Source organism: Nerophis ophidion, linkage group LG18 (genome assembly GCF_033978795.1).
Source record: "Nerophis ophidion isolate RoL-2023_Sa linkage group LG18, RoL_Noph_v1.0, whole genome shotgun sequence".
In the NCBI taxonomy this organism is placed as follows: domain Eukaryota; kingdom Metazoa; phylum Chordata; class Actinopteri; order Syngnathiformes; family Syngnathidae; genus Nerophis; species Nerophis ophidion.
Genome location: NC_084628.1, coordinates 46343374 through 46368470, shown reverse-complemented (window position 1 = coordinate 46368470; position 25097 = coordinate 46343374). Strand labels below are relative to the sequence as shown.

The 25097-nt window shown below is 40.4% G+C and overlaps 2 protein-coding genes across 2 annotated transcripts in view; both read left to right on the top strand.

Moving 5' to 3' along the window:
* The window catches only part of LOC133537328 (neurogenic locus notch homolog protein 3-like), a 90249-nt gene extending 77708 nt beyond the window's left edge, over nt 1-12541 (top strand). The window contains exons 32-37 of the mRNA XM_061878360.1: nt 2725-2904; nt 6382-6498; nt 10824-10973; nt 12084-12236; nt 12320-12432; nt 12518-12541. Coding sequence (XP_061734344.1) covers nt 2725-2904; nt 6382-6498; nt 10824-10973; nt 12084-12236; nt 12320-12432; nt 12518-12541 — 737 coding nt within the window. The remainder of the gene's footprint in view (nt 1-2724; nt 2905-6381; nt 6499-10823; nt 10974-12083; nt 12237-12319; nt 12433-12517) is intronic.
* A 1313-nt stretch (nt 12542-13854) lies between these two features.
* On the top strand, nt 13855-22543 carry LOC133537327 (multiple epidermal growth factor-like domains protein 11). The gene is made up of 4 exons (XM_061878359.1): nt 13855-13999; nt 16308-16452; nt 16520-16731; nt 22263-22543. Exons 1-4 carry the CDS (start codon nt 13855-13857, stop codon nt 22541-22543), a joined length of 783 nt encoding a protein of 260 aa, XP_061734343.1.
* Nucleotides 22544-25097: the final 2554 nt, after the last annotated feature.

Genomic DNA, 25097 nt, shown 5'->3' with positions numbered 1-25097 from the left:
ATTCAGTCATTAATAACATACTGAGATGCAGAAATATCTTATTTTCAGTAAGGTTGAAAGTAATTCTCGTAATTCTACTATTAATTTGAACAACCTCTTAAACTGGATCATATCAGTACAATGTTTAACTTTACTTAATCCATTCCATCATTTAATTCCACATACTGATATGTTAAAGGTTTTAAGTGTTGTACATGCATACAAAAGTTTTAAATTAGATTTTCCCTCCAAGGTTATATTTCTCCTCTTTAGTTGAGAAGATTGTGTTTTGAATTAGATTTTCCTCTAAGGTTATATTTCTCCTCTTTAGTTGAGAAGAGGAGAAATATAACTTGTATTATCTTCTGTTTGTTCTCTCCTGAACAGAAAGCAGTTGTGTCGTTTGCAAATAAAACTAACTTTAAAGGGGAACATTATCACAATTTCAAAAGGGTTGAAAACAATAAAAATCAGTTCCCAGTGGCTTGTTTTATTTTTCGAAGTTTTTTTCAAAATTTTACACCTCCCGGAATATCCCTAAAAAAAGCTTTAAAGTTCTTGATTTTCGCTATTTGCGATGTGACTGTCCATTTCCCTGTGACGTCATACAGGGCTGCCAATACAAACAACATGGTGGTTACCACAGCAAGATATAGCGACATTAGACTCGGATTCAGACTCGGATTTCAGCGGTTTAAGCGATTCAACAGATTACGCATGTATTGAAACAGATGGTCGGAGTATGGAGGCAGATAGCGAAAACGAAATTGAAGAAGAAGTTGAAGCTATTGAGCGAATAGCTATTGACGCTATTCGGCCTTAGCATGTGTGTACCTAAAGAAGTGGCCCATAGCATGGCTGCCTTATTAGCATCGCCGGTAAAATGTGCGGACCAAACGATCAGGACTTTCGCATCTTGTGACACTGGAGCAACTTAAATCCGTCGATTGGTAAGTGTTTGTTTCGCATTAAATGTGGGTATCTAGTTTCAAATGTACATACAGCTAGCGTAAATAGCATGTTAGCATCGATTAGCGTAGCATTTTAGCATCGATTAGCTGGCAGTCATGCCGTGACCAAATATGTCTGATTAGCACATAAGTCAACAACATCAACAAAACTCACCTTTGTGATTTCGTTGACTTAATGGTTGCAAATGCATCTGCAGGTTATCCATACATCTCTGTGCCATGTCTGTCTTAGCATCGCCGGTCAAATGTGAAAACACTCTGGTACATTCAATGGGGGTCTGGCGGCAGATTTTTTGCCAGTGGTGCAACTTGAATCCCTCCCTGTTAGTGTTGTTACACCCTCCGACAACACACCGACGAGGCATGATGTCTCCAAGGTTCCAAAAAATAGTCGAAAAAACGGAAAATAATGGCTGAGACCCGGTGTTTGTAATGTGAAAATGAATATGGCGGGTGTGTTACCTCGGCGACGTCACGTTCTGACGTCATCGCTAAAAGATAGATAAACAGAAAGGCGTTTAGTTCGCCAAAATTCACCCATTTAGAGTTCGGAAATCGGTTAAAAAAATACATGGTCTTTTTTCTGCAACATCAAGGTATATATTGACGCTTACATAGGTTTGGTGATAATGTTCCCCTTTAAGTCCTTTGTAACTTTACAAATGTCGTTTATTTAAAGATTAAACAATCTTGGTCCCAGTATTGATTCCTGGGTTACACCACAAGATATATCTAGCCATGTTAAAATATTTTCACCCATCTCCACATATTGCTTCCCGTTGGTTAAATTGCTTCTTATTCTTGATTAATTGATTTACAAAAATGAGGTCCATTGTCACTGTATGGATTTAGTTATACCCTATATCTGTTAAAAATTGCATCATGCTTTTCCTACTGTTAATCTGCCAATAGAAGAAGAAAATTTGGCTCATCAAGACTTTCCAAAACAAGTAAAATTAGCTAACCTCAATGAACCCAAAAATACCTTAAAATATGTATATTCTCACTAATAACAACTGCACTATTATGAGTACGTATTTTCTGTTTCATTCCCCTCGACCCCAAAAGGGAATAAGCGGTAGAAAATGGATGGATGGATGAAAATAAACATGTGAATTATATTTATATAGTGCTTTTCTCTAGTGACTCAAAGCGCTTTACATAGTGAAACCCAATATCTAAGTTACATTTAAACCAGTGTGGGTGGCACTGGGAGCAGGTGGGTAAAGTGTCTTGCCCAAGGACACAACGGCAGTAACTAGGATGACGGAAGCAGGAATCGAACCTGCAACCCTCAAGTTGCTGGCACGGCCACTCTTCCAACCGAGCTATGCCGCCCCAACAGCAAAGTCCAGTTGGCTGTCATCTGTTTTAATATGAGACACAATTGTGTCAAAGTCATGATTTTTTTTTCATGCTGAAAGTAAGAAATTACTACTTTAAAAAAGTAGTTTTATACTTGTGAGTGTTGTTGACACAGCTTTGCAACAGTTGATATTCTAGTTTCAAGCATGTTTACTCAACATAGGTCATCAAATCTCAGCTACAAGCTATAATATCTTACTGAGATAATTTAGGACCAAAACCCTTAAAACAAGTAAAACTCTAACATAAAATCTGCTTAGTGAGAATAATTATCTCATCAGACAGAAAATAAGCAAATATCACCCTTATTTGAGAGATTTCATCTTACCGTACTTAGCTTTCAGTTTTTGCAGTGTATATATTTGCGGTCCTGCTCCAGATCCTGATTGCATTATTTGTTTCTTTCTAGGTTGGTTCTGTGTGTCAGCAGCCTGGAACTCGCAACCTTTCGACCTGGATAATTACACCAACACTAACTGTCTGTGTCCAGCCACTGCCACCGGGGGGCGCTGCCAGGTGGGCTTTTATTGCCCTTCAGGGAGCTCGGAGCCGCTGCCTTGTCTGCCTGGAGCCTTCTGTAACGTCTCAGGTGATTAGACGACGATAAAGTAGGGCACATCATTTTCTACAAAGCCAAAAAATGACTGAAAACATTTTTGAATATTTAGCTTGTCCCTAATTGAGGGGTGCAAAATGTTAAAAAACACTTGTACAAAGTGGAATTATATTTCAATTTGTTATTCTAATTTCATTCAGTCAATAACAATTCGGTTCAGTTTCAGTTTATTACGAACATGCATATGATAGCATGTAATGCATCACACAATTCCAGTTGTTTCATTACAGCACTTGTGAAAAGGAGTCGGAAGAAGCAGAGCTTATTTAATCCTACCCCTTTTCATACCATAGCAATTTTATTCAATTTCCTTGTTATCTGTGACAGAAAAGTGAACAAATGAATAATAAATATAATACACCATAGTAAGCATACTAATATTAAATACATACCGTATTTTTCGGACTATAAGTCGCAGTTTTTTTTTCATAGTTTAGCCGGGGGTGCGACTTATACTCAGGAGCGACTTATGTGTGAAATGATTAACACAATACCTTAAAATATCAAATAATATTATTTATCTCATTCACGTAAGAGACTAGACGTATAAGATTTCATAGGATTTATGGGTTAGGAGTGAGAGATAGTTTGGTAAAGGTATAGCATGTTCTATATGTTATAGTTATTTGAATGACTCTTACCATAATATGTTAGGTTAACATAGCAGGCACCTTCTCCGTTGGTTATTTATGCCTCATATAACGTACACTTATTCAGCCTGTTGTTTTCTATTCTTTATTTATTTTAAATTGCCTTTCAAATGTCTATTCTTGGTGTTGGGTTTTTATCAATTAAATTTTCCCCCAAAATTGCGACTTATACTCCAGTGCGACGTATATATGTTTTTTCCTTCTTTATTATGCATTTTTGGCAGGTGCGACTTATACTCCGGAGTGACTTATAGTCCGAAAAATATGGTAAATAATCTTTGTCTCAATAAACAATTAAAAAAAGGGTTTAAAATGTTCAAATAGTTCAAGAAAGACCACTACAAATGAGCAATATTTTGCGCTGACATAGTGCTGTATTTTACTTCATTATCTCTTTTTTTCAACCAAAAAGCTTTGCTCTGATTAGGGGGTACTTAAATTAAAAAAAATGTTCACGGGATGTACATCACTGAAAAAAGGTTGAGAAGCACTGCACTAGAGGAGACCAAGCCAATCAGAGTCCGCGGTTCAGTATTGTGGGCAGTGATTGGTCTCAGCCTCAGACTGCATTAATATATTGGATTGAAAGAGTAAGTTATGCTTTAGCCATGAAAATATTTGATGTATAATTATTGATTCTTACTTTGCTGGAAATTAATTTATCACGGTCATGTCCGGCCAATCAACATGGATAAACGAGGGACGACACTCTATAAATAACAACAACAACACATTTCTACAAAACTCAAAACCAGTGAAGTTGGTACGTTGTGTAAATAATAAATAAAAACTCAATACAATGATTAGCAAATCCTTTTAAAATAATATTCAATTGAATAGACTGCAAAGACAATATAGTTAATGTTCAAACTAAGAAACATTTTTTTTTTTGCAAATAATAACTTAGAATTGAATGGCAGCAATACATTGCAAAAAAGTTGGCACAGGCATTTTATACCACTGTGTTACATGGCCTTTCCTTTTAAAAACACTCAGTAAACGTTTGGGAACTGAGACCAATTTTTGAAGCTTTTCAGGTGGAATTCTTTCCCATTCATGCTTGATGTACAGCTTAAGTTGTTCAACAGTCCGGGGTCTCTGTTGTCGTATTTTAGGCTTCATAATGTGCCACACATTTTCAATGGACTATAGGCAGACCAGTCTAGTACCCGCACTCTTTTACTACGAAGCCACGCTGTTGTAACACGTGCAGAATGTGACTTGGCATTGTCTTGATGAAATAAGCAGGGGCGTCCATGATAACGCTGCTTGGATGGCAACATATGTTACTCCAAAACCTGTATGTACCTTTCAGCATTAATGGTGCCTTCACAGATGTGTAAGTTACCCATGCCCTGGGCACTAATGCACCCCCATACCATCACAGATACTGGCTTTTGAAATTTACATTGATAACAGTCTGGATGGTTCTATTCCTCTTTGGTCCGGAGGACACAATTTCCACAGTTTCCAAAAACAATCTGAAATGTAGACTCGTCCGACCACAGAACACTTTTCCACTTTGCATCAGTCCATCTTAGATGAGCTCGGGCCCAGCAAAGCCGAAGCGTTTCTTGGTGTTGTTGATAAATGGCTTTTGCGTTGCATAGTAGAGTTTTAACTTGCACTTACAGATGTAGCGATCCACTGTAGTTACTGACAGTGGTTTTCCGAAGTGTTCCTGTGGTTATATCCTTTACACACTGATGTCGCTTTTTGATGCGGTACTGCCTGAGGGATCGAATTCTTAAATAAATAAATGATAAATGGGTTGTTCTTGTATTGCTCTTTTCTACCTTCAAGGTACTCAAAGTGCTTTGACACTACTTCCACATTTACCCGTTCACACACACTGATGGAGGGAGCTGCCATGCAAGGCGCTAGCCAGCACCCATCAGGACACAAGGGACGTGACGAGGTGGATAATAGGTGGGGATTGAACCAGGGACGCTCGGGTTGCGCACGGCCACTCCGCCACTGCGCCACGCCGTCCCTATTTCTCGTATTCTTCGACCTTACCACTTACGTGTAGTGATTTATCCAGATTCTCTGAACCTTTTGTTGATATTACAGGCCTGTAGAAGGTGAAATTAATATCTTGTTGAGAAATGTTATTAAACTGTTCAACAATTTGCTCACGCATTTGTTGACAAAGTGGTGACTGTCGGCCCATCCTTGTTTGTGAATGACTGAGCATTTCACGGAAGCTGCTTTTATACCCAATCATGGCACCCACCTGTCCCAATTAGCCTGTTTACCTGTAGGATATTCCAAATAAGTGGTTAATGCGTGTTCCTCAACTTTCTCAGTCTTTTTTGCCACTTGTGCCAAGTTTTTTTGAAACAGGTTGCAGGCTTCAAATTCCAAATGAGTTATTATTTGCAAAAAATAACAATGTTTTCCAGTTGGAATGTTAAGTATCTTGTCTTTGCAGTCTATTCAATTGAAAATCTAGGTTGAAAAGGATTTTCAAATCATTGTATTCTGTTTTTATTTAGCATTTACACAACGTGCCAACTTTACTGGTTTTGTGTTTTAAAACTTGCAACAACATCAGCTTACTCAAAATTATATTTTTTTTATCATGATTTTGTATTCATATTTATATACACAAAAATATTTACAATGTTTTGTTCCACTGTCAAGTTTGTTCCATAAACTAGCACCTGTGGTTGGAATGCATATTTCCATTGTTGCATTAATATCGAGTAAAACCAATACATTCCTGTACATTATTATCTTTTTGGAAGTGCAGGTGTGTGTGAAGTGCACTGAACAGTTTGCTCCTGTTGCTCAACAGGTTTGGCCTTGCCGATGGGCCCCTGTTCTCCAGGTTTTTATTGTGTAGGAGGAGCCACTGAGGGGAAGCCAACAGATGGAGAAACAGGCAACATCTGCCCAAGTGGGACATATTGTGGTAAGCCCCCCTCTCTCTTACCACCTTGGAACAGGTGTGTTGCTAATTACCAGTGAACATTTTTAGTAAGCTACTATCAAAGACTATTAAATCGGAAAGGAGACTGCATGTTGACTCAAGTGTGGAAATTATTTTTTTAATTAAAGATTGTTGCAATGTTTGCCTTATGGTGAGGGCAAATCTGGTTAGAAAAATAGGTTAGAGTCATTTGTTTATAGTTTTTAATGTTTTGTTAACGATTGACTTGAGTCACAAATTAGTAAGCAAATCATCCATCCTTCCATTTTCTACCGCTTGTCCTTTTCGCGGAGGTTGCTGTAGCCTATCTTGGATGCAAAACATAAAAATACAAATTAAGTCATTATGCAACTACATTATATTATATATGTTTTTGCGTTAACTGGCAATGGCCCATATAAGTCTATGGAAATTAAAAAAATAAGGAATAAATAAATACAAATTATCGTTAATAAAAAAACTAAAGAAAGTTACAATGAATATAATAATAATAATAAATATTATTATTATTCATATTATTATTATTATGTTATTTAATGTAACTTTCTTTAGTTTTTTATAATAATAATTAATTATATTAATAATAATTATATATATATTGATAATAATTATATATATATACATATATATATAATGTGTGTGTGTGTATATGTATATATACTTATATATGTATGTATATATGCGTATATATGTATGTATATATGCGTATATATGTATTTTTGTATATATATGTATATATGTATATGTGTATATATATATATATGTATGTATGTATATATGTTTTTAAATGTATATACAGTACATATGTAAATATGTATGTATGTATATATATGCATGTATGTGTATATATGTATGTTTGTTTGTATTTATATATGTATGTATATATGTGTGCATTTGTCTTATATATATATATATATATATATATATATATATATATATATATATATATATATATATATATATATATATATATATATATATATATATATATATATATATATATACTGTAATAATAATTATTATTATTCATAGTTTTGTACCTGCAAATTATGGTTACAGTTGACATCTCCCCCTAATTAGAAGCCTAAGTCTATGTAAATAAAATAAATACATAACAAAACAATTTTGACACCCCTGGTCTAGTGGGATAGGCCAAATTTAAAGGCCTACTGAAATGAGATGTTCTTATTTAAACGGGGATAGCAGGTCCATTCTATGTGTCATACTTGATCATTTCGCCATATTGCCATATTTTAGCTGAAAGGATTTAGTAGAGAACATCCACGATAAAGTTTGCAACTTTTGGTCGCTAATAAAAAAGCTTTGCCTGTACCGGAAGTAGCAGACGATGTGTGCGTGACGTCACGGGTTGTGGAGCTCCTCACATCTGAACATTGTTTACAATCATAGCCAGCAGCAGCAAGAGCTATTCGGACCGAGAAAGCGACAATTTCCCAATTAATTTGAGCAAGGATGAAAGATTCGTGGATAAGGAAATTTAGAGTGAAGGACTAGAAAAAAAAAAGGCGATTGCAGTGGGAGAGACTCAGATGTGATTAGACACATTTACTAGGATAATTCTAGAAAATCCTTTATCTGCCTATTGTGTTACAAGTGTTTTAGTGAGATTAAATAGTACCTGAAAGTCGGCGGGGTGTGGCCACGGTAGGGGTGTAACGGTACGTGTATTTGTATTTAACCGTTTCGGTACGGGGGTTTCGGTTCGGTACGAGGGTGTATCGAACGAGTTTGTAACCTAAAGTCTTAACAAGCTGCTCTGCTTTCTGCCTCTGTCTGAGCAGTGAGCACCCAGCATTGTCCCGCCCACACAACCATCTGATTGGTTACATACAAAGCCAATCAGCAGTGTGTATTCAGAGCGATGTAACAGCCAATCAGCAGTGCGTATTCAGAAAGCATGGAGTCAGTGCTCCGGCCTCGAGATGAGCAGATATGTGTTTAGCAGGTGAGCAGCGGATATCTTACACTCCCTAAATCATAAGAAGCACTTCCCAGTCACAACTATTACAAACATCACTATGAGCCCGTTGACCTTCTAGAAACTTAAACTGCAGCTCAGCTCGCTCATAGATTTGGGTTGAGGTGAAGGCTAATTAGCTTTTAGCGTTACGTTAGCTCATTTTGCTGTGTGTGTGCGTGCGTGCGTGTGTGTGTGTGTGTATAATAAAAGTCAACTACAGGCTTCCCAAATGCTGTGATAAATTAAGCATGATGAGTTGACTTGAAACTGTTTAATGTTGCACTTTTTATAAGTAGAAGAAAAGTTTGGTCATTTTATTTAATCAAAGCAACAACTTAAGGCAGTTTAATGTGGATTAACGTGGGTAGAATTATTATAGTGTTTCCAATGTTAAAAGGATAAAGCCATTGTTTACAAATTTGGTGAATAAATAACCAAAACATTTATATTTTGTTGTTTTCTTACTGTATCGTCAATGAACCGAACCGTGACCTCTAAACCGAGGTACGTACCGAACCGACATTTTTGTGTACCGTTACACCCCTAGGCCACGGGTGTGTTGACCGCAAGTGTCTCTGAGAGAAGTCACGCAGCTGCAGCAAGACGTAAGCACCGCTAATGTCTCTGGTAAGAGCCGACTTATTACCAATATTTTCTCACCGAAAATCAGCCGGTTGACATGTGGTCGGGATCCATGTTCGCTTGACCGCTCTGATCCATAGTAAAGCTTCAGCTTCGGGAATTTTAAACAAGGAAACACCGGCTGTGTTTGTGTGGCTAAAGGCTAAAGCTACACACCTCCATCTTTCTACTTGGACGTCTCCATTATTAATTAAACAAATTGCAAAAGATTCAGCAACACAGATGTCCAGAATACTGTGTAATTATGCGATTAAAGCAAACTACTTATAGCTTGGTCCGCATCGCCGGCAGTAAGTCGGACACTTTCCCAGTGAGGGTTGGACTCCGCCAAGGCTGTCCTTTGTCACCCATTCTGTTCATAACTTTTATGGACAGAATTTCTAGGCGCAGTCAAGGCGTTGAGGGGTTCCGGTTTGGTGACCGCGGGATTAGGTCTCTGCTTTTTGCAGATGATGTGGTCCTGATGGCTTCATCTGGCCGGAATCTTCAGCTCTCGCTGGATCGGTTCGCAGCCGAGTGTGAAGCGACCGGAATGAGAATCAGCACCTCCAAGTCCGAGTCCATGGTTCTCGCCCGGAAAAGGGTGGAGTGCCATCTCCAGGTTGGGGAGGAGACCCTGCCCCAAGTGGAGGAGTTCAAGTACCTAGGAGTCTTGTTCACGAGTGGGGGAAGAGTGGATCGTGAGATCGACAGGCGGATCGGTGCGGCGTCTTCAGTAATGCGGACGTTGTATCGATCCGTTGTGGTGAAGAAGGAGCTGAGCCGGAAGGCAAAGCTCTCAATTTACCGGTCGATCTACGTTCCCATCCTCACCTATGGTCATGATCTTTGGGTCATGACCGAAAGGATAAGATCACGGGTACAAGCGGCCCAAATGAGTTTCCTCCCTTGGGTGGTGGGGCTCTCCCTTAGAGATAGGGTGAGAAGCTCTGCCATCCGGGAGGAACTCAAAGTAAAGCCGCTGCTCCTCCACATGGAGAGGAGCCAGATGAGGTGGTTCGGGCATCTGGTCAGGATGCCACCCGAATGCCTCCCTAGGGAGGTGTTTAGGGCACGTCCAGCTGGTAGGAGGCCACGGGGAAGACCCAGGACACGTTGGGAAGACTATGTCTCCCGGCTGGCCAGGGAACGCTTCGGGATCCCCCGGGAAGAGCTAGACGAAGTGGCTGGAGAGAGGGAAATCTGGGCTTCCCTGCTTAGGCTGCTGCCCCCGCGACCCGACCTCGGATAAGCGGAAGATGATGGATGGATGGATGGATGGATACTTATAGCTTGGATCGGGCTGGAAAATAATGTCCGCTACAACCCGAGACGTCAAAGGCACGCGTCATCATAACAGGACACTTTGCGGGAAATTTAAAACTGCAATTTAGTAAACTAAAGCGGCCGTATTGGCATGTGTTGCAATGTTAATATTTCATCATTGATATATAAACTATCAGACTGCGTGGTCGCTAGTAGTGGCTTTCAGAGAAAATGCAGTTCTTTTTAAATTATTTAATGTTTCTCTCCGTCCTGGTAGAAAATGCTTCACGGACCGGGACCACTGACATACTGCACAGTACAACTCATCAGTTTACACTTTTTTAAAGCATCTCCAAACTTTTGAACGATACTGTACCTACATCTCTCACATGAATGTCTGAATAAATAATGTCCTTCTCCTCCATCTCTCACTGTTCAGTTGAAGGCTCGGGAGAACCGGAGTTATGTCCTGCCGGCACTTTTTCACCAGTGCCTGGCTTGACCACCGAGTCCGACTGTCAGCCTTGCCCTGCAGGGTTCTACTGCCGTGCACCGGGTCTCAGTGCACCAACTGGGCCCTGTGATGAAGGTTTGTGCATTTATGAATTGTGTTCATTATAATTGTGTTACGCCTCATCTCGATTACTGTAACGTATTATTTTCGGGTCTCCCCATGTCTAGCATTAAAAGATTACAGTTGGTACAAAATGCGGCTGCTAGACTTTTGACAAGAACAAGAAAGTTTGATCACATTACGCCTGTACTGTATATACCTTTATATACATATATACATACATATATACCTGTACTGTATATACCTTTATATACATATATACATACATATATACCTATACTGGCTCACCTGCACTGGCTTCCTGTGCACTTAAGATGTGACTTTAAGGTTTTACTACTTACGTATAAAATACTACACGGTCTAGCTCCATCCTATCTTGCTGATTGTATTGTACCATATGTCCCGGCAAGAAATCTGCCTTCAAAGGACTCTGGCTTATTAGTGATTCCCAAAGCCCAAAAAAAGTCTGCGGGCTATAGAGCGTTTTCATTTCGGGCTTCAGTACCCTGGAATGCCCTCCCGATAACAGTTCGAGATGCCACCTCATTTAAGTCTCACTTTAAAACTCATTTGTATACTCAAGCCTTTAAATAGACTCCCTTTTTAGACCAGTTGATCTGCCGTTTCTTTTCTTTTTCACTTATGTCCCACTCTCCCTCGTGGAGGGGGTCCGGTCCGATCCGGTGGCCATGTACTGCTTGCCTGTGTATCGGCTGGGGACATCTCTGCGCTGCTGATCCGCCTCCGCTTGGGATGGTTTCCTGCTGGCTCCGCTGTGAACGGGTCTCTCGCTGCTGTGTTGGATCCGCTTAGGACTGGACTCTCGCGACTGTGTTGGATCCATTATGGATTGAACTTTCACAGTATCATGTTAGACCCGCTCGACATCCATTGCTTTCCTCCTCTCCAAGGTTCTCATAGTCATCATTGTCACCGATGTCCCACTGGGTGTGAGTTTTCCTTGCCCTTATGTGGGCCTACCGAGGATGTCGTAGTGGTTTGTGCAGCCCTTTGAGACACTAGTGATTTAGGGCTATATAAGTAAACATTGATTGATTGATGAATTCTGAGAACATCTCCAAAAGCCTCCGTTATCTTGCAATGTTCATCCTTTCACCTTTACAGGTTATTGGTGCCCAACTGGTCAGATCGTTTCGAAAGCTCTGCCATGTCCACCTGGTCATTTTTGCTTAACGGGCAGTGCAGCTCCAGAGCCGTGCCCACTAGGAACCTACCAGAACAGGGAAAAACAATCCGCCTGTGTTACCTGTGAGGCAGGTAGGACAAAGAAAAACATACTATTTTATCGCTGCAAAGTGAAAGTTGTTTTCCTATCTTGATTCCTTCTCTTTTGCACCAAGGTTATTTCTGTGATCTCCAACTGGATCCAGCCATTGGCGCCTTGCAGAGGCCGTGCCCAAAAGGGCATTACTGCCCTGCAGGCACAAGCGCGCCCCAGCAGCACCCTTGCCCTGTAGGCTCATTCAATCCAAGACAGCACGCAGACAGCCTTCTGGCCTGTGAGCCATGTCCGAGTGGACAGTACTGTCCTTCCCTAGGACTTTCTGAGCCTGCAGGTTTGATCAAGAAAAGTCTTTGTATGTACAAACCCCGTTTCCATATGAGTTGGGAAATTGTGTTAAATGTAAATATAAACAGAATACAATGATTTGCAAATCCTTTTCCACCCATATTCAGTTAAAAATGCTACAAAGACAACATATTTGATGTTCAAACTGATGAACCTTTTTATTTTTGCAATTAATCATTAACTTTAGACTTTAATGCCAGCAACACGTGACAAAGAAGTTGGGAAAGGTGTCAATAAATACTGATAAAGTTGAGGAATGCTCATCAAACACTTATTTGGAACATCCCACAGGTGTGCAGGCTAATTGGGAACAGGTGGGTGCCATGATTGGGTATAAAAACAGCTTCCCAAAAAATGCTCAGTCTTTCACAAGAAAGGATGGGGCGAGGTACACCCCTTTGTCCACAACTGTGTGAGCAAATAGTCAAACAGTTTAAAGAACAACATTTCTCAAAGTGAAATTGCAAGAAATTTAGGGATTTCAACATCTACGCTCCATAATATCATCAAAAGGTTCAGAGAATCTGGAGAAATCACTCCAGGTAAGCGGCATGGCCGGAAACCAACATTGAATGACCGTGACCTTCGATCCCTCAGAAAACAACATCAATCTCTAAAGGATATCACCACATGGCTCAGGAACACTTCAGAAAACCACTGTCACTAAATACAGTTTGTTGCTACATCTGTAAGTGCAAGTTAAAGCTTTACTATGCAAAGCGAAAGCCATTTATCAACAACATCCAGAAACGCCGCCGGCTTCTCTGGGCCCGAGGTCATCTAAGATGGACTGGTGCAAAGTGGAAAAGTGTCCACATTTCAAATTGTTTTTGGAAATATTCAACATTGTGTCATCCGGGCCAAAGGGGAAGAGAACCATACAGACTGTTATCGACGCACATTTCAAAAGCCAGCATCTGTGATGGTATGGGGGTGCATTAGTGCCCAAGGCATGGGTAACTTACACATCTGTGAAGGCACCATTAATGCTGAAAGGCACATACAGGTTTTGGAACAACATTAGCTGCCATCTAAGCGCCGTCTTTTTCATGGACGCCCCTGCTTATTTCAGCAAGACAATGCCAAGCCACATTCAGCATGTGTTACAACAGCTTCTCTAAGTTAATTATTATTTGAAAAAAATATATAAAATATATGAGTTTGAACATCAAATATGTTGTCTTTGTAGCATATTCAACTGAATGTGGGTTGAAAAGGATTTGCAAATCATTGTATTCCGTTTATATTTACATCTAATACCATTTCCCAACTCATATGGAAACGGGGTTTGTATTTGATTGCTTTATGTGGTATTTACAATGTGATGGTTTTCTACTTCCGACAGGACCATGCCTTGCTGGTTATTGGTGCAATGCTGGGGCATCCTCTCCAACTCCAGTAGAGGGCCTCTCTGGTTCTTTGTGTCCGCCTGGTCATTACTGCCCCACGGGTGACTTTCTTCATCTCTCATAATGCATTAAAAACAGTATCTAGAGTCTTATTTTGCAGTATGGTCAGGGCATAAACACTCTATGTGGTTTTTAAAGGGCCACTTGATCACTGCCTGAGATTTTGTAAAGATTTAAGGAGGTTTTTCTTTCAGTTTTTCTTTCATTTATAACAGACAACATCATAAAAGTTAAGATATAAATCAATTTTGCTGTCTACTATCCATAGATAGGTTGTTTGAATCAAACAAAGAATGTCTAAAATAACCTACGCCCTTTTGCAAAAATGCAATTTGTTTTTTTCTTCTGGAAACGGAAAGCTCAGCATCTAACACTTTACTCTTGACATAACACAGATGTTGTATTGTCATCAAAGCTCACAGTTATGCATTCACACAAAGCACTAACATTTGGTAAACCAGGATGACGACTAAAGTATGTTTAAGTTTAATTTTTGCGCATAATCAGAATCAGAATAGTTTTTTATTGCCATTGTTTGAGAACGGGTTCCCAATCTAGGAATTTTTCTTGGTGAAATTGTGCAACATAAAAGACATATAACACAGAATAGAATAACATGAGCTAATTGTGGCACATTGAAGGAACCTTATTTAAATCCAAAACAGATGCGTCATATATATATAGGGCTTGTCCAGGGTATACACCGCCTTCTGCCCAATTGCAGCTGAGATAGGCTTCAGTGACCCCCCGCAACCCAACACAAGTGGTAGAAAATGTAAAATGTGTGTGTGTATATATATATATGTGTGTATGTATGTATGTATATATATCAATGTGTGTGTATGTATGTATGTATATATATGTGTATATATATATATGTATGTATATGTGTATCTGTGTATATATATATGTGTATATATATGTGTGTGTATATATATGTATATATGTGTATATATATGTATGTATATATATGTATATGTATATATATATGCATATATATATATATATAAAAATATATATATATATATACGCATATATATACGTATATATGTATGTTTGTATGTATATATATATATATATATATATATATATAAATAAATATATATATATATATACGTATATATGTATGTTTGTATGTATATATATATGTTTGTATATACATATGGTATATATATATATACTCATGTATTTATATATGTATATATAATGTATATTTATACTTTATGTATATATATATATATATGCATACACATACTGTATGTATATATGTATTTGTGTTTTATATATCCATCCATTTTCTACCGCTTATTCCCTTTTGGGGTCGCGGGGGGCGCTGGCGCCTATCTCAGCTACAATCGGGCGGAAGGCGGGGTACACCCTGGACAAGTCGCCACCTCATCACAGGGCCAACACAGATAGACAGACAACAATCACACTCACATTCACACACTAGGGCCAATTTAGTGTTGCCAATCAACCTATCCCCAGGTGCATATATATATATATATATATATATATATATATATATATATATAAAATGAATATTATCTTATATTATTATGATTTGTATCATGTGTTATTACAATTGGCATTCTTCATATTAAATTTGTCAGCTACAACAACAAAAAATCAACAACAAAAATTCACTTAAAATAAACAACATTAAACAATGTTGTGGGTAATTTAAGGTTACTACATGTGTTACTTGAAACCAAGTCGATATTTTATTTGTTTTGTGCACGTTAACACAAAGAATGTGTTTATGTGGTGTGTTAAGGTTAAGTTTAGAGTGGGGTCTGGATCCATTCAGGTTATTACTAATAATAACAAGTAATCTTAAAGACAAAAATGGGGCCACAAATAAAATCTTGTTTAGTTTCACACTAAACCTCAGTACGGTAGCTGAACTGTGGAGCCTGACACTTTTTTAGTGCCATTCCAAACAATTTTAATTACAGTTTCAGGGCCATTAAATGCAATGCAGCTGGTCTTAAAGGCTAATATAAGCAAGCGCGTGCCGTGTGAGGTTGTTAGCATTCCACTATTTCCTTCTACTCTAAGGCGGCCATGGTTTATTCATCCTAATTACCATGGAGTGGCCTCAAGTATTTTCTGACAACATCTATCTTGTAACTTTTAATGCCACAGCTTTCTACAGATGAATGTGCACACTTGCTCACTCAGTGCGGGTCTTGAGCTGCCTAATATGGCGTGTAAGTCATTTACTTGGTTGCCCTTTTTTTTAACCTTGTGTAGCGTACAATGTATGCATTTAGCTTATTGGGTCAAACAAATATATGCATGTCTCGTGGTGCCAAAATGTAATTGCTTTTTTTTTTTTTTTTAAAGGCACAACGGCTCCTTTGGTTTGTCCCAAAGGAACGTGGTCCAACAGCTCAGGCCTGCACAGACTGGAGGACTGTCAGACCTGTCATGGAGGATTTTATTGTGACTCTACTGGCCTTACTGCTCCTACAGGACGCTGCAGTGGCGGGTGCAGTTTCTTACCTATTCCTTTTTTATGTACTCATATGTTTCCTTAATTGTCTGTTTTTATGTAGGTATTATTGTCTCGGTGGGGCTGTCACACCTTCTCCCGCTCAGGGAGTCACAGGGGGATCTTGTCCTGAGGGTTCCTACTGCCCTGAAGGAACCGCTGACCCCATACCTTGTGAACCAGGGACTTATGTTGCTGTAACACATGCCACTGAGTGCGAGGCCTGTCTGCCAGGCTGGTACTGCGTGACTGGCTCCTTGCAGCTCTGCCCTGCAGGTTTGTAAAGCCATAAGAAGCATAGCGTGCCCAAACCATAGTGCAAGGGTGTCCGAAGTACGACCCGCAGAGGTCTTTGAATTGGTGTACAACATGTCGTGTATTCTTATCATATACAAATAACCAGGGGTACAGTAGCTGCTATATTATCATCATCTTGCGGCCAATGAAAATTACTCAACCTTTAAATATACTTGTTTGCACAGCACAGCATTCACTTTAGTTATCCAGTCTAAACAACCTTCCTTAGTCATGGTGTAGAAAAAACAATCAACCAGCACCAAAAATAAACAAACATGGCCACAGAAACATAACCTGGTCATTGAACATCCAATCCACAAACAAAAAAAATAAATACAAATTACACCTATACAAAATCTTTTACCAGGGATGATGAGTAAATGCAAAACACTCTCCACACTTATCCATGTTTGGCGCATTTTAGCTGCTTGATATTTCTGACTTATTCAAAAACCTTCAGGAGGTAATCATGAAAGTAAACAAGGTAGGAGTTGAACAATAACTATTAATTATATATCCATTATATTATTGTAATAATATGTACTTGTATTGCACTTTTATACATGTATAGGGTGTGTGTGTGTGTGTGCGTGCGTGAGTGTGTATATATATATATATATATATATATATATATATATATATATCATAAATATATCTAATATATAGATTATAAATAAATATATATGTGTGTATGTATGTATGTATGTATATATATATATATATGTATATGTATGTATGTATATATGTATACATGTATTTGTATATACTTGTGTACATATACACATATATATATATATATATATATATATATATATATATATATATATATATATATATATATATATATATATATATATGTATATATATATATATATAGATGTGTATATATATATATATATATATATATATATAGATGTATGCATATATATATATACATATATGTATGTATATATGTGTATATATATATATATATTTTTTTTTTTTTTTTTTAATTTATATTCTCCTGGGTTTGATCCCCGGGCTCTGGGTTTTTCTGTGTGGAGTTTACTTGTTCTCCCGTGACTTCGTGGGTTCCCTCCGGGTACTCCGGCTTCCTCCCACCTCCAAAGACATGCACCTGGGGATAGGTTGATTGGCAACACTAAATGGTCCCTAGTGTGTGAATGTTAGTGTGAATAATGTCCGTCTATCTGTGTTGGCCCTGTGACGAGGTGGCATCTTGTCCAGGGTGTACGCTGCCTTCCGCCTGAATGCAGCTGGGATAGGCTCCAGCACCCCACACAACCCCGAGAGGGACAAGCGGTGGAAATGGATGGATGGTTGGATATACCTGTATATATCTTTGTTTTGCCCTTCTTTTGCCCAATTGTCCTCATTCTTATAGTTATTGAGTATGTTTTACACCCCAGCAAATCACGCTGATCTCCAGATAGATATATGCACTCCTCCCTAGTGGCCATGAGCGGTATAGCCTGCTATAATTTGTTGTTTTTTTTCCAGCTGAGTGATGTTGAGGTGACCTGTGGCACTGGCAGGTCAGCCTCTATTTTCAAGCAGCCTGGTAGAATCTTGTATTGTCCCTCATGACAGCATTCAATACCGCATCTGCAGTTCTCTGGGGTGCCAAAGGTTGAATGCTAACATAGGACTGCTATGCAATCAATAGCTGAAAAATAAGCTGTTATTGTTGTTGTTGTTATTGTTCACCCCTGCTGACTAGAGACTTCAACACTCGTCAAATGATATTTCTTTTCTTTCCAACTAAAAAATTGACAAGTAGCCTTCTTATTTAAGTAATTTTGTGGGGAAAAAATGTGCAAATATGTATCTCAATCTTTGCGCGTGTAATCAGATCCACATGTCCGTGTAAAAAAGTATGCGAAAAAACAATAACATTGTCTTAAGTTGTTGACTAGACAATATTTATATTCTATATATTAAATACATAATTATATCCATAATAATCTGATCATGCAGTTCCTTTTGCTATTTGTTTAACATAACATGTTCCAGTTATGCACAGCTGAAACAATGCATCCCAGAGCAAGCCAGATATATATAAAATAATACAATTATAAATATGATTTCATTAACATAGATAGACTGAAGCAGGGCTGTTCAACTGCCTGGTTCCAAATCTGGCCTAGGAATGATTCAATGCCAGCGCCAGAAATCAGTTTAAAACTTGGGAAGCAAATATTTTTGCAGCAAATTCCTAAAAACATGAGAGTGCTCCTGTTGTATAGAGGAACCTGGACCAAAGTAAACACTTTGACAGACCTTTAAATTGACATTTTACCCTTTCTAGCAATCATAGAACTTGTGAGTGTCAGAGTTTGTTGTTGATGAACCCCAAGATGCAGAGAAGTAGGGAGGCATTTTGCAGGAAAACATGATTTAATTTAAAACACAAAGACAAAAAACAAACGAAGGGTACAAACAAAAAGCACGCACGTGCGCGGATAACAAACTAAGGGAGCTAGCATGGGAGCTAGAAAACAAAAAGGAACTTAACATTGAAGCTAGCAAGAATCGAGCAGGAAACAGAAGTTGTACTTGTAAAATGAAAAAACAAACTGGGAGCAGCGAACAAAAAACAGTAAGCTACAAACATCAAACGAATATAGCTTACCGCTACGCTGCAAAGACACGACAAGGTACGACACGAAAGGAGCGATAATACATGACAAGAGCGACAAGAAGTGACATCGACAAATCAATAATCCAGCACTGACTGGAAGACAAAGCAGGTACAAATAGGGCCGGGCTGATTGACACCAGGTGTGGCCAGGTGCAAATCAGCCGCAGCTAAGGGGAAACAAAGCACTCAGGGAGACAAACAGTAAGCTGAACCAAAATAAGAGTGCTGACAGGAACTAAGGACAGGAAATACTAAACACACAGAGGAAAAACTAAAACACAAACAAACTGTCAGTGGCAAGGCTGACCGTGGGAGGCTCACATTTGATGCAGCAGATTCCTAAAAACTTAATGATTTCATGGAGATGGTCCTTGATTCGCTTTTTCAAAGAATGTTCTTCAAAAACAGCAGCGCACTCTTTTAAACGTGACACAAATAAATTGACCCAAATCAAATGTCTACTGTAATAGATGCTAGTTGTCCAGAATATAATAAATAACACTAAATGTAGAGAGAGAAGTGCAGCCCCCAAGGCCTTTGCTTTCTGGAACTGTGGCCCCCCAAAACAGTGTAGTTGAATATTCCTGGACTGAAGGGTTCACAAATCCCAAACTGTGTTTTTTTTTTTCAATCTTCAGGGTCTGGAGGATAATTTACTCCTGATTTGAGAATCGTAAATACAGTTATTTTTAATTGTTTAATTTTATACTGCAAATGGTTTTTGAGGATTTATTTCCATGGTGAAAATATGCACACATTTCCTGCAGGACATTGGAAGTTTGAGTTTTTTTTAAGCCCTCAAGAATATTTTAGTTGACAGAATAATAATAATACAATTAGGAAATAACAATTCAAAGAAGAAATTAAATATCTCAAGGAGGTTTGATTATACTTTCAGCTCTAATACAAAGCTATATGTGGATATTTTGATCAGATAGTTCACCATATATTGATTAACTTCCATTGTGTTGGTTTTAGTGTCTTTAATAAACAAAATGTATCAAAGTAACTCCCACATTCTTTTTTTTTCTCCGTATGCGGCCATGTCTGGAAAATGCTTGGACACCCCTGAGCTAGTGTGTTGGTCCAACTGACATCTTTAAAATTGAATGTCACTTATGTCGCACAGGGTCACACAACATTTCAGGTTGAATCACTCAAACAGGTCTATTAGGTTTTTTTTTTCTTTGACTTTCCCCCAAAAGCCATCACATATTGATGCCAGCAATGGCAAAGAGGAACATGTGACGATAACCCTAGAGTCGGAATTGCACCAAATGAGGTGGTACTTTTTTATTATTTATTTAATATTTATTGACATCCAGCATCAGACATTCCCATCCATTACACCATATCTACACACACCATACTTCTATTGTCTGCCCTAAATGTCAAACATTTTTTTTGTTTATATCACAACTAAAAAAACACAGCAAGAAAACCAAACAAAGTAATAATTATTATGTAGGGGGGGTATGGCCTGCGGGCCTGCAGCGAGACAGGGTGTGCAAGGAACAGCCTCGAAGACAGCAACAGATGAGTAGATGGCCCAGGTGGGCCTTGTTATCTAATCACCTGTCGCCTTAATTAGCAGCAGCCGGTACGAGACGCGTGGTTAGGTTTTGAGTGGGAGTTGGAAAAAGAGAGAGGGAGACAATAGTGACAATAGAGGACAAAGTAGAGACACGCTGGACTGAAAAGTCCTATTGATATAATGCTGAAAAGCAATCCAGACAGTTGTGGCAAAATAAAAAGAGTGCATTCAAACTATCGGACTCAGGACAGCCCTCACGGCAGAGGGACATTTACAAATAAAAAATACAAATAATAATGATAACAATAATAATAAATTAATATTAAAAATAATCAGAAATAAAATAAAATAATGTAAAAAATAATGTTTTTTTAAAACTGCACAATCACTAATTCGAGAAAATAAAATCAGGCTTATGGGACGTGACATAATTGACCCAGTTTTCCCAGTACAAGGTGGTGGTACTTAATACATACGTTTCTTCTCCTGGCTTGTTTTTCTTTGGCTTTTTTACCTACTCAGTGGTCAAGTGGTTAGCGTGTCCGCCCTGAGATCGGCAGGTTGTGCGTTCGAACCCCGGCCGAGTCGTACCAAAGACTATGAAAAATGTGACCCGTTACCTCTCTGCTTGGCACTCAGCATCAAGGGTTGGAATTGGGGGTTTAATCATTGAACATGATTCCCGGGCGTGGCCACCGTTGCTGCTCACTAATCCCCTCACCCCCCAGGGGGTGAACAAGGGGATGGGTCAAAAGCAGGGGATGCATTTCACCACACCTAGTGTGTGTGTGACAATCATGGGTACTTTAACTTTACTTTAACTTGATGTGGACGACTCACGCTGTCGTCGTGCGGGTTCCATGGACCACCAAGGAAGGACATGCTTGTTCAAGTTTGACTCTTGTTTATTTTTTCAAATAAAGGAAGTATTTTGCGCCGTCCTCGCTTCCACTGCTTGCTCCTCCGTGTCGCTCTTCAGTTGGCCGCGTCTTGCTCTCTCTCGCTTCCGCTCTTTGTCCACTGCTGCAGGCTCTCCAACTCCTTTCTCCTCGTTCTCTCCTCCTTCTCCCCTTTCATACATCGTTAGGAGATACATTAATTGTGTCCCGGTGTGCGATCCACACACCTGATCTTGCTCGCGGCGTCGCTCGCTCATATTCTCTGCCTCCTTGCCGCCATCTTGGGCCGGGCTCCAACATGCCCTGCCTCGCTGCTCCTTCGCCGGCTCCGCCTTTCCACAGGCTCGTTAAGCGTTCAAGCCCCTCGTTAATACATTTCCCCGTATCAAATTGTGATCATCCATCATAAGTACGGTTCTGTGCGTTTGTGTTGCAGGGTTCTACTGCCCGGAAAGAACCGGCTATGACGTAAGAAGCTGTCCACCGGGAACATACGGCCCTGACCCAGGATACTGGTCCGTGTCCCAGTGCAAGCAATGTGACGTCGGCCATTACTGCTCCTCCACAAACGCCACAGCGGTCAGTGGAGCGTGTCAGGAGGGATATTACTGCTGGCGTGGAAACACCTCCCCCCGCCCGGTCTTACAGGCTGCAGGTGACCGAGCGTCCTTGGCAGACATGTCCCACGCATTTAGGATCTCCAACCGTCGAGAATAATAACCTTGTTTTTTCCCGTGTCTTAGCAGGGAAGGGAGGACCGTGTCCTGTCGGTCATTATTGCCCCCGGGCCAGCGTGCATCCTCTGCCATGTCCTCGCCGTACTTTCTCCAACCTCACCAAATTAGTCTCCCAGGTGAGGAAAAAAAACTCCCTCTGGTAGGTCAGCCTCTTCACCGAAGATATTGTACTAACTAATATTGTAACGGCGTGGCGCGGTGGGGGGAGTGGCCCTGGGTTCTTGGTTCTTGGTTCAATCCCCACCTACTTCCATCCTAGTCACGTCCGTTGTGTCCTGGAGCAAGACACGTCACCCTTGCTCCTGATAGGATCTGGTTAGCGCCTTGCATGGCAGCTCCCACCATCAGTGTGTGAATGTGTGTGAATGTGGAAATAGTGTCAAAGCACTTTGAGGTATTTAAAAAAAGGGAGAAAAGCGCTGTGCAAGTACAACACATTTTTTATTTTTTTTTAGAAATTTGTACATATTACACTATAATTAGTAGAAAACTGACATTTCAATTTTTTTGAAAGAATGGAACGTATGAGAAACTTATTAATTACAGCAAAATATAGATTTTTTTTAATACAGCATGTTTCAATTATTAATATGATCTATTTTTTCAAATAATATTCTGTACATTTTCCTAAGCCATCAAGAGAACATGACTGTACAAGTATAACCCATTTTTTTATTTTTATTTTTTGAAATTTGTACATATTACACTATAATTAGTAGAAAACTGACATTTCCATTTTTTTGGATGAATGGACTGGAGAGGCGTGATTGGGAAGAATGGTCGCCCGGATCTAAACCCGAGTGGTGTTTTGTTATTGGACTTTTGTGCTCGTCACGGATTGTCCATAACAAACACCATGTTCAAACATAAGGGTGTCCATATGTGCACTTGGCACCAGGACAACCTAGGCCGCAGTTCCATGATCGACTTTGTAGTTGTGTCATCGGATTTGCGGCCTCATGTTATGGACACTCGGGTGAAGAGAGGGGCGGAGCTTTCTACCGATCACCACCTGGTGGTGAGTTGGCTGCGATGGTGGGGGAGGATGCCGGACAGACCTGGCAGGCCCAAGCGCATTGTGAGGGTCTGCTGGGAACGTCTGGCAGAGTCTCCTGTCAGAGAGAGTTTCAATTCACACCTCCGGGAGAACTTTGAACATGTCACGAGGGAGGTGCGGGACATTGAGTCCGAGTGGACCATGTTCCGAACCTCTATTGTCGAGGCGGCTGATTGGAGCTGTGGCCGCAAGGTTGTTGGTGCCTGTCGTGGCGGTAATCCCAGAACCCGTTGGTGGACACCAGCAGTGAGGGATGCCGTCAAGCTGAAGAAGGAGTCCTATCGGGTTCTTTTGGCTCATAGGACTCCGGAGGCAGTGGACGGGTACCGACGGGCCAAGCGGTGTGCAGCTTTAGCGGTCGCGGAGGCAAAAACTCGGACATGGGAAGAGTTCGGGGAAGCCATGGAAAACGACTTCCGGACGGCTTCGAAGCGATTCTGGACCACCATACGGCGCCTCAGGAAGGGGAAGCAGTGCACTATCAACACCGTGTATGGTGCGGATGGTGTTCTGCTGACTTCGACTGCGGATGTTGTGGATCGGTGGAGGGAATACTTCGAAGACCTCCTCAATCCCACCAACACGTCTTTCTTTGAGGAAGCGGTGCCTGGGGAATCTGTAGTGGACTCTCCTATTTCTGGGGCTGAGGTCGCTGAGGTAGTTAAAAAGCTCCTCGGCGGCAAGGCCCCGGGGGTGGATGAGATCCGCCCGGAGTTCCTTAAGGCTCTGGATGCTGTGGGGCTGTCTTGGTTGACAAGACTCTGCAGCATCGCGTGGACATCGGGGGCGGTACCTCTGGATTGGCAGACCGGGGTGGTGGTCCCTCTCTTTAAGAAGGGGGACCGGAGGGTGTGTTCCAACTATCGTGGGATCACACTCCTCAGCCTTCCCGGTAAGGTTTATTCAGGTGTACTGGAGAGGAGGCTTCGCCGGATAGTCGAACCTCGGATTCAGGAGGAACAGTGTGGTTTTCGTCCTGGTCGTGGAACTGTGGACCAGCTCTATACTCTCGGCAGGGTTCTTGAGGGTGCATGGGAGTTTGCCCAACCAGTCTACATGTGCTTTGTGGACTTGGAGAAGGCATTCGACCGTGTCCCTCGGGAAGTCCTGTGGGGTGTGCTCAGAGAGTATGGGGTATCGGAATGTCTTATTGTGGCAGTCCGCTCCCTGTATGATCAGTGTCAGAGCTTGGTCCGCATTGCTGGCAGTAAGTCGGACACGTTTCCAGTGAAGGTTGGACTCCGCCAAGGCTGTCCTTTGTCACCGATTCTGTTCATAACTTTTATGGACAGAATTTCTAGGCGCAGTCAAGGCGTTGAGGGGTTCCGGTTTGGTGGCCACGGGATTAGGTCTCTGCTTTTTGCAGATGATGTAGTCCTGATGGCTTCATCTGGCCGGGATCTTCAGCTCTCACTGGATCGGTTCGCAGCCGAGTGTGAAGCGACCGGAATGAGAATCAGCACCTCCAAGTCCGAGT